Genomic DNA, 11,250 nt, shown 5'->3' with positions numbered 1-11,250 from the left:
AGTGCTACAGAGATGGTTGTCCTTCTGGAAGGTTCTCCAATCTCCACAGAGGAACTCTGGAGCTCTGTCAGAGTGATTATCGGGTTCTTGGTCACATCCCTGGCCAAGGCCCTTCTCCCCCGATTGCTCAGTTTTACCAGGCGGCCAGCTCTAGGAAGAGTCTTGATGGTTCCAAAGTTCTTCCATTTAAGAATAATGGAGGCCACTGTGTTCTTGGGGACCTTCAATGCTGCAGACATTTTTTGGTACCCTTCCCCAGATCTGTGCCTCGACACAATCTTGTCTCGGATCTCTACGGACAATTCCTTCAACCTCATGGCTTTGGTTTTGCTCTGACATGCACTGTCAATTGTGGGACCTTATATAGACAGGTATGTGCCTTTCCAAATCATGTCCAATCAATTGAATTTACCACAGATGGACTCCAATCAAGTTGTAGAAACATCTCAAGGATGATCAATGGAAACAGGATGAACCTGAGCTCAATTTCGAGTCTCATAGCAAAGGGTCTAAATACTTATGTAAATAAGGTATTTAAAAAATAAATATATACCAACCTGTTTTCGCTTTGTCATTATGGGGTGTTGTGTGTAGATTGATGAGGATTTTTTTTTTATCTAATCCATTTTAGAATATGGCTTTAACGTAACAAATGTGGAAAAAGTGAAGGGGTTTGAATTGTTTCAGAATGCACTGTACACTAAATGATCAATAGGGGGCGCTGTGTTGAAGCCACATTGCTTTCATCTTGGCAGTCCGCCACCATTGTAAAAAAATAAATGTTTAAGCTATAGACATGCATTTGTTAATTTGTTAATATGTACATTCGTTTTTGCCACATATATTCTATTACAGACACCTTAATGCATAATTATACATTATATTATATCAGCTAAACATACAAACAAAACATTTTAAAATATTTAAAACATTTTCCTTAAGGTATAAACCAAAAAAATACTTAAATACATGCCATTTTGTCATTGAAACACTTAATAGAACAAATGTAGAATTTCATTTGGAGGACCTCGCCTACTGTGGAGTGCCAATATGGCTGACTTGTGGTTTCAAAATCTCTCAGCGGCGAATTATCCAGGCTTAATATACATTGTTGGTCAGAGCAGACCACCCTGGCCTGAGAAAAGACTGTGGCTCCATCTGGTGGCAGATAGATGGAACACATGAAGCAATCAGCTATTACTGTCTCATTAATCCTCTTCATAAACTCATCAAAAAAAGAAACATCCTCTCACTGTCAACTGCGTTTTCAGCAAACTTAACATGTGTAAATATTTGTATGAACATAACAAGATTCAACAACTGAGACATGAACTGAACAAGTTCTGCAGATATGTGACTAACAGAATGGAATAATGTGTCTTTCAACAAAGGGGGGGTCAAAATCAAAAGTAACAGTCAGTATCTGGTGTGGCCACTAGCTGCATTAAGTACTGCAGTGCATCTCCTCCTCATGGACTGCACCAGATTTGCCAGTTCTTGCTGTGAGATGTTACCACTCTTCCACCAAGGCACCTGCAAGTTCCCGGACATTTCTGGGGGTAATGGCCCTCACCCACACCCTCCGATCCAACAGGTCCCAGACGTGCTCAATGGGATTGAGATCCGGGCTCTTCGCTGGCCATTGCAGGAAATCACGCACAGAACGAGCAGTATGGCTGGTGGCATTGTCATGCTGGAGGGTCATGTCAGGATGAGCCTGCAGGAAGGGTACCACATGAGGGAGGAGGATGTCTTTCCAGTAACGCACAGCGTTGAGATTGCCTGCATTGACAACAAGCTCAGTCCGATGATGCAGTGACACACCGCCCCAGACCATGTCGGACCCTCCACCTCCAAATCGATCCCGCTCCAGAGTACAGGCCTCGGTGTAAAGCTCATTCCTCCAACGATAAACGCGAATCCGACCATCACCCCTGGTGAGACAAAACCGCGACTCGTCAGTGAAGATCACTTTTTGCCAGTCCTGTCTGGTCCAGCAACAGTGGGTTTGTGCCCATAGGCAACGTTGTTGCCGGTGATGTCTGGTGAGGATATGCCTTACAACAGGCCTACCAGCCCTCAGTCCAGCCTCTCTCAGCCTATTGTGGACAGTCTGAGCACTGATGGAGGGATTGTACGTTCCTGGTGTAACTCTGGCAGTTGTTGTTGCCATCCTGTACCTCTCCTGCAGGTGTGATGTTCGGATGTGCAAGTGTTGTTACACGTGGTCTGCCACTGCGAGGGCGATCAGCTGTCCGTCCTGTCTCCCTGTAGCGCTGTCTTAGGCGTCTCACAGTACGGACATTGCAATTTATATCCATGGTCACATTTGCAGTCCTCATGCCTCCTTGCAGCATGCCCAAGGCATGTTCACGCAGATGAGCAGGGACCCTGAGCATCTTTCTTTTGGTGTTTTTCAGAGTCAGTAGAAAGGCCTCTTTAGTGTCCTAAGTTTTCATAACTGTGACCTTAATTGCCTACCGTCTGTAAGCTGTTAATGTCTTAACGACCGTTCCACAGGTTCATGTTCATGAATTTTTTATGGTTCATTGAACAAGCATGGGAAACAGCGTTTAAACCCTTTACAATTAAGTTATTTGGATTTTTACGAATTCTCTTTGAAAGACAGGGTCCTGAAAAAGGGACGTTTCTTTTTTTGCAGAGTTTATATACAGTACCAGTCAAAAGTTTGGACACACCTACTCATTCAAGGGTTTTTCAATATTTGTACTATTTTCGACATTGTAGGATAATAGTGAAGACATCAGAACTATGAAATAACACATATGGAATCATGTAGTAACCAAAAAAGTGTCAAAGTAGCCACCCTTTGCCTTGATGACAGCTTTGCACACTCATCCCAAACCATCTCAATTGGGTTGAGGTCGGGTGATTGTGGAGGCCAGGTCATCTGATGCAGCACGCCATCACTCTCCTTCTTGGTCAAATAGCCCTTACACAACCTGGAGGTGTGTTGGGTCATTGTCCTGTTGAAAAACAAATGATAGTCCCACTAAGTGCAAACCAGATGGGATGGTGTATCGCTGCATAATGCTGTGGTAGCCATGCTGATTAGGTGTGCCTTGAATTGTAAATAAATCATAGATCATCAGCAATTCAACCATGAAGGCCTGATTCACGCAGTCTCCTCTGGACAGTTGATGTTGAGATGTGTCTGTTACTTGAACTCTGTGAAGCATTTATTTGGGCTGCAATTTCTGAGGCTGGTAACTCTAATGAACGTATCCTCTGCAGCAGAAGTAACTCTGGGTCTTCCTTTCCTGTGGCGGTCATCATGAGAGCCAGTTTCATCATAGCGCTTGATGGTTTTTCCGACTGCACTTGAAGAAACGTTCAAAGTTCTTGAAATGTTCCGTATTGACTGACCTTCATGTCTTAAAGTAATGATGGACTGTCGTTTCTCTTTGCTTATTTAGCTGTTCTTGCCATAACATGGACTTGGTCTTTTACCAAATAGGGCTATCTTCTGTATACTACCCTTACCTAGTCACAACACAACCGATTGGCTTTGGTTTTGATGTCTTTACTTTTGTTCTACAATGTAGAAAATAGTAGAAATAAGAAACCTTTGACTGGTACTGTATGTATGTATATATATATATATATATATATATATATATATATATATATATATATATATATATATTTGACGCTTTTTTTTAGGATGCTAAACCTAACCATAATGTTGAAAAACACGAAACTGACCAGCCTCTGTGGTAACTTCACCCAACTTTGTTTAACTATTGTTGTGTCTCCTGTAGGGTGAGCGTGGGTTCCCTGGTCTCCAAGGCAACATGGGGTTCCCGGGCATGCAGGGCCATGAGGGACCCGCTGGGCCGATGGGCCCTAAGGTGAGTGACAGCTCCAGACCACACCCCCTTCACAGTATCACCCACCCACTAAGATACCCTACTTGGGAGAGCACAATAATGACAATTACCATGATTATAACACATATTTTAAAACAAATATTCACAAAAAATAAGTCATGTCACGACTATATCTTCTCTATGTCACCTTAATATCACTTCAATGTCACTTGTCTCTTCCCAGGGAGAGTATGGCGAGTCTGGAACCCCCGGGATGAAAGGAACACGTGTGAGTATAATAACGCTATCAGAGAAGACCCTACCTGGTCTGGAAACCAGTGTCTACTTTCTTGTAGCATTTTAGCTTTTGCTTGTACCACCTTTTCCAACAATGCAGAGTTAAAGATTAAGTAGAAATAAATGAAAAATGTTGAATAAATACACAGTGAATAACGAATAACAATATGGACTAAAAATAACATGGCTCTATACAGGGAGTACCAGGTAATAACATGGCTATATACAGGGAGTACCAGGTAATAACATGGCTATATACAGGGAGTACCAGGTAATAACATGGCTATATACAGGGAGTACCAGGTAATAACATGGCTATATACAGGGAGTACCAGGTAATAACATGGCTATATACAGGGAGTACCAGGTAATACCATGGCTATATACAGGGAGTACCAGGTAATAACATGGCTATATACAGGGAGTACCAGGTAATAACATGGCTATATACAGGGAGTACCAGTACTGAGTCAGTGTGCAGGGGTACGATGTAATAACATGGCTCTATACAGGGAGTACCAGTACTGAGTCGATGTGCAGGGGTACGAGGTAATAACATGGCTATATACAGGGAGTACCAGTACTGAGTCCATGTGCAGGGGTACGATGTAATAACATGGCTATATACAGGGAGTACCAGTACTGAGTCCATGTGCACGGGTACGATGTAATAACATGGCTATATACAGGGAGTACCAGTACTGAGTTGATGTGCAGGGGTACGATGTAATAACATGGCTATATACAGGGAGTACCAGTACTGAGTCCATGTGCACGGGTACGATGTAATAACATGGCTGTATACAGGGAGTACCAGTACTGAGTCAGTGTGCAGGGGTATGATGTAATAACATGGCTATATACAGGGAGTACCAGTACTGAGTCCATGTGCACGGGTACGATGTAATAACATGGCTATATACAGGGAGTACCAGTACTGAGTCCATGTGCACCGGTACGATGTAATAACATGGCTATATACAGGGAGTACCAGTACTGAGTCCATGTGCACGGGTACGATGTAATAACATGGCTATATACAGGGAGTACCAGTACTGAGTCAATGTGCACGGGTACGATGTAATAACATGGCTATATACAGGGAGTACCAGTACTGAGTCGATGTGCAGGGGTACGAGGTAATTGAGGTAGCTACAGTATGTACATATAGGTAGTGGTAAAGTGACTAGGCAACAGGAAATATAATAGACAGTAGCAGCAGGGTATGTGGTGAGTGTGAAAATGTGTGTGTGAGTGTGTGTGTGTGTGTGGTGTCAGTATCTACGTGTGTACATGTTATTTGTGTGTGGGCGTATGTAACGTGTGTGTATGTATGTGTTGGGGTATCAGTTTAAGAATGTGTGAGTGTGTGGGTAGAATCTAGTGTGTGTGCATAGAGTTAGTGCAGGAGAGTTAGTGCAGGAGAGTTAGTGCAGGAGAGTCAGTGCAGGAGAGTCAGTGCAGGAGATTCAGTGCAGGAGAGTCAGTGCAGGAGAGATAGTGCAGGAGAGTTAGTGCAGGAGAGTTAGTGCAGGAGAGTTAGTGCAGGAGAGTTAGTGCAGGAGAGTCAGTGCAGGAGAGTCAGTGCAGGAGAGTCAGTGCAGGAGAGTTAGTGCAGGAGAGTCAGTGCAGGAGAGTTAGTGCAGGAGAGTTAGTGCAGGAGAGTCAGTGCAGGAGAGTTAGTGCAGGAGAGTCAGTGCAGGAGAGTCAGTGCAGGAGAGTCAGTGCAGGAGAGTCAGTGCAAGAGAGTTAGTGCAGGAGAGTTAGTGCAGGAGAGTTAGTGCAGGAGAGTTAGTGCAGGAGAGTCAGTGCAGGAGAGTCAGTGCAAGAGAGTTAGTGCAAAAAAGGGTCAATGCAGGTAGTCTGGCTATCCATTTGATTAGCTATTTAGTGGTCTTGTGTAGCAGTCTTCTGGCTTGGGGGTAGAAGGTGTTCAGGGTCCTGTTGGTTCCAGATTTGGTCCACTGTTACTGCTTGCCATGCGGTAGCAGAGAGAACAGTCTATGGCTTGAGTGGCTGACAATTGTCATTTTTTGGGGCCTTCCTCTGACACTGCCTGGTATAGAGGCTAATAAAGCTGTATGATGTCATTCTACCTTCTTATTGGAATGTAACTACATGTATTCAAAGTGTATCTGCTAAATTTATCAAATGTAAATTATGTTTGTTGTGATGTGATGTGATGTGTTGCAGGGTCCTAATGGTTTGCCAGGCTTCCCAGGAAATCCAGGGCTTCCGGTACGTTCTAATGTCTCTGTAAACCACTATTTACCCTTACATTATCATTATTAAACCTTTATTTCAACAAGGAACACAGACTGAGACCAAGGTCTCTTTTACAGCTGGGCCCTGCGTATACATGTTTATACATACAGTTTAGGTACAATGATTAAGAATCTACACAAGACAAACAAAACAATCACAGATAACACAAAAAAATACATCAAGAGATTTCATTTACACATAGGTTATTCCCCTAACAGCACAAGAACTTGCATTACCCGAAACAGTTACAAGCAATACAAAAATAAAATGCTCCAATAAATATTTAAAATGAGCAAGGGGGACAAGAGTCTCAAGTTTAAGTTTAGTCTGCAGGCTATTCCATAGGCAAGGAGTGTAACAGGAAAAGGCAGCCATACCCAACTCTGTGGAAATCGCATGGGCCTCAAGTGTAATCCATGCTTGAGACCTGGTTTTAGGAATTCTAATTCTAATATTGATGAGTGATGATAAATAAGAAGGTAGCTTATTCAGAAGTGCTTTATAGACAAACACGAGCGCATGTTGTTCTCGTCTCATGGACAGCGAAGTCCAACCCACATTTTGATATAAAAGACAGTGGTGAGTTCTGTAGCTAGCACCCGTAATAAACCTAAGTGCGCAATGATAAGTAGCATCCAGCGATTTAAGTGTTGATGCCGTAGCATGCGTGTAAATAATATCCCCATAATCTATAACAGACATAAAAGTAGCTTGCACAATTTGTCTTCTATTTGTAGAGGGCAAACATGTCCTGTTTCTATAGCGGAAGCCTAGCTTGATTTTTAGCCGTTTACAGAGTTCGTCAATATGCATTTTAAAAGACAGTTTATCATCCAACCATATCCCTAAGTATTTATATGCAGAGATCTGATTAATTCGAGAACCATCTAAGCTCGTAAGTGCAATTGTATTTTCAACCAACTTTTTGAACCTATTAAAAATCATAAAATCTGTTTTCGTTGCATTTAAAACAAGTTTCAGCTGTATAAAAGACCCTTGTAATATCTTAAAATCTGTCTCCAATAGTGATAATGCTTGGTCAGCTGTTGAAGCGATAGAGTTCATGACAGTGTCATCAGCATATAAATTAATTTGACACTTTCTTAATCTCATCACCGATATTGTTTATGTAGAGAGTGAACAGTAATGGACCAAGTATAGAACCTTCTGGGACCCCTTTAACCAACTCCAATGGCTCCGACTGTATGCCGTCAACTCTAACAGCCTGACTTCTATCCTTTAGATAGTCATGAAACCAACGACAGGCATCCAATCCCAGTCCTACAGTGTCAAAAGCCTTAGATAAATCTATGAACAAGGCGGCACAGTACTTTCTATTATCTAGGGCATTAGTAATATCATTTACAACACGTACAGTGGCCGTAATAGTACTGTGTTTAGGTCTAAAGCCAGATTGATTACTAGAAAGAGTATTGTTAACAGTTAAAAAATATTGGTTTTGCCTAAATATTGGTTTTGCCTCCAGAATTTTTGCCAAACAGGAGAGCTTAGAGATGGGCCGATAATTATCCAATTCACTAGCATCACCTCCCTTGAGGAGTGGTAAAACAAAAGCTGTTTTCCAAGATTTAGGAATCTTTCCTACGACAAATGTTTGATAAAAAATGTGCATCACTACACCAGCAATAATAGGTGCCGCACACTTGAGTAAATATGGATCCAGATTGTCAGCGCCTAATGATTTCTTAGAATCTATAGCAGATAGTGCAGATAAGACCTCATCTTCTGTGACTTTTTCAAAATGAAAAACCGGCTTACTTTTTTCCACATCAGCTGAAGGCCGAGGGACTGAAACAATAGACCGGTCAGGATGTTGGCCATTTTTTCTTTCAAAAAGAAAACCAGCAGAAATAAAATGCTTATTAAAAACATCACAAATTTCAGTTCAGTCACTGATGATCCCAGATTCCGATGTAATTTGCTTCGGCAGGGAAGTCAAGGAGTTTCCTCGTTTAACAGTTTTCCAGAATTTAGCGGGATCACCAGCAGACTCTGTCATAGCATCAAGAAAATACCTAGATTTTGCCTTTTTTATTCCTCCGGTCCATTTATTTCTCAATTGCCTAAAAAGCAGCCAATCAGCTGTTTCACCAGTTTTCCTCGCCAAGGCCCATGCTTGATTCTTTTGCAGAAAAAGGATTTCCAAATCACAGGAGAACCAAGGATTAGTTAGATTTTTTTACCCTAAGTCGCTTTAACGGGGCGTGTTTATCAGCCATGAAGGTAAAAATTGATGAAAAGAAAGAGAACGCTAAAACTGGGTCCATTATGCAGTTTACGGATAAAAGCTCGGAATATTAAAGGTCATGGATAAAGGCTTGCTCTGAGAAGTGTTTATAGTTTCTCTTTAGAATTATACAGGGGTCAGGGTTTTTTAGCCTAGTATCTCTGATACATGCAATAGGGCAGTGGTCACTGATGTCATTAGCAAATAACCCACTAGCTGTATATTTGTGAGGTGTATTTGTTAAGATAAGGTCTATTAATGTAGATTTTATTTTTGGGGGATTAGGACGGGTAGATATAGTTATTAGTTGAGTAAGATTTAGTTCGTTACAAATATCTTTTAATTTAAACGATGCTGGCATCAGCCAGTCCAGATTGAGATCTCCGATAATCAATAATTCAGAGTTTACATAGTTAGACATTAACTCAAACAATTTGCTTAGAGCAGATACCAGAGCTGAGGGTGGGAGATAGAACAGATACCGGAGCTGAGGGTGGGTGATAGAACAGATACCGGAGCTGAGGGTGGGTGATAGAACAGATACCAGAGCTGAGGGTGGGTGATAGAACAGATACCAGAGCTGAGGGTGGGTGATAGAACAGATACCAGAGCTGAGGGTGGGAGATAGAACAGATACCAGAGCTGAGGGTGGGAGATAGAACAGATACCAGAGCTGAGGGTGGGTGATAGAACAGATACCAGAGCTGAGGGTGGGTGATAGAACAGATACCAGAGCTGAGGGTGGGAGATAGAACAGATACCGGAGCTGAGGGTGGGAGATAGAACAGATACCGGAGCTGAGGGTGGGTGATAGAACAGATACCAGAGCTGAGGGTGGGTGATAGAACAGATACCAGAGCTGAGGGTGGGTGATAGAACAGATACCAGAGCTGAGGGTGGGAGATAGAACAGATACCAGAGCTGAGGGTGGGAGATAGAACAGATACCAGAGCTGAGGGTGGGTGATAGAACAGATACCAGAGCTGAGGGTGGGTGATAGAACAGATACCAGAGCTGAGGGTGGGAGATAGAACAGATACCGGAGCTGAGGGTGGGAGATAGAACAGATACCGGAGCTGAGGGTGGGTGATAGAACAGATACCGGAGCTGAGGGTGGGTGATAGAACAGATACCAGAGCTGAGGGTGGGTGATAGAACAGATACCGGAGCTGAGGGTGGGTGATAGAACAGATACCGCTGAGGGTGGGTGTAGAACAGATACCGGAGCTGAGGGTGGGTGATAGAACAGATACCGGAGCTGAGGGTGGGTGATAGAACAGATACCAGAGCTGAGGGTGGGTGATAGAACAGATACCGGAGCTGAGGGTGGGTGATAGAACAGATACCGGAGCTGAGGGTGGGTGATAGAGCAGATACCGGAGCTGAGGGGTGGGAGATAGAACAGATACCGGAGCTGAGGGTGGGTGATAGAGCAGATACCGGAGCTGAGGGTGGGTGATAGAGCAGATACCGGAGCTGAGGGTGGGTAATAGAGCAGATACCGGAGCTGAGGGTGGGAGATAGAGCAGATACCGGAGCTGAGGGTGGGTGATAGAGCAGATACCGGAGCTGAGGGTGGGTGATAGAACAGATACCGGAGCTGAGGGTGGGTGATAGAACAGATACCGGAGCTGAGGGTGGGTGATAGAACAGATACCGGAGCTGAGGGTGGGTGATAGAACAGATACCGGGAGCTGAGGGTGGGTGATAGAACAGATACCGGAGCTGAGGGTGGGAGATAGAACAGATACCAGAGCTGAGGGTGGGTGATATATCAGATACCAGAGCTGAGGGTGGGTGATATATCAGATACCGGAGCTGAGGGTGGGTGATAGAGCAGATACCCGGAGCTGAGGGTGGGTGATATATCAGATACCGGAGCTGAGGGTGGGCGATAAACTCCCGCTAGCGTTAATAGTGCATTATGACCAAGGACCACATTTAGAACTAAGCATTCATACGGTTTCGGAACAGTTGAAATGGACACAGTGACATCTAGGTTGTATTTAACATATATGGCAATACCTCCACCTCTACCCACTCTGTCTGCTCTGTAGACATTATACCCAGCTAACAGAACATCTGAGTCTGGAACAGAAACACAGAGCCAGGATTCAGATATAATCTTTATGTCAGCATGTGATTGTGGGACCAGTATTTCAATCAAATCTAGCTTTTGGATCAAGCTTCTAGCATTCAAATGAATAATTCCTAGGCCACTATTTCGAGAGCTCATATCAGATGGAGCATTCAAGGTAATATTAGATGAGCGACGCTTCCTTGTGTAACTACTGACAGGCCTGAGTTGGATGGAGATGAGATTACTTCTAACAATACCCCTCTGCCTGTGCGAGGAAGTGGCAACACGGTACCTTGACAGTAGTGTAAATAATAACATAAAGTCAAAAGTTTCATCCATGTTAGCAGCACCTGTGAGCTATTTAAAGCTATGGGGGGAGCATACCAGCGGTCTTGACTGTTTAGGCCTCGTTCCCTTCCACACAAATGTCTTACCTGTGTGTGTGTCCTCACCGCTCCCGCACAGGGCATCCCTGGACAAGATGGCCCCCCTGGATCGCCAGGTATCCCAGGGTGCAATGGAACAAAGGT

General features: G+C 43.5%; 1 protein-coding gene across 2 annotated transcripts in view; it reads left to right on the top strand.

The window, feature by feature from the left end:
- Window positions 1–3,782: 3,782 nt before the first annotated feature.
- LOC115161193 (collagen alpha-1(IV) chain) overlaps window positions 3,783–11,250 on the top strand; it is a gene marked incomplete at its 5' end in the record, with an annotated part of 31,686 nt that continues 24,218 nt past the window's right edge. For both annotated transcript variants that reach the window (XM_029711973.1, XM_029711972.1), the window contains 4 exon segments: window positions 3,783–3,872; window positions 4,075–4,119; window positions 6,321–6,365; window positions 11,186–11,248. In XM_029711973.1, coding sequence (XP_029567833.1) covers window positions 3,783–3,872; window positions 4,075–4,119; window positions 6,321–6,365; window positions 11,186–11,248 — 243 coding nt within the window.

The sequence above is a fragment of the Salmo trutta genome, chromosome 24 (assembly GCF_901001165.1).
Source record: "Salmo trutta chromosome 24, fSalTru1.1, whole genome shotgun sequence".
Taxonomy (NCBI): Eukaryota; Metazoa; Chordata; class Actinopteri; order Salmoniformes; family Salmonidae; genus Salmo; species Salmo trutta.
This window is presented reverse-complemented; position numbering and strand designations above follow the sequence as displayed.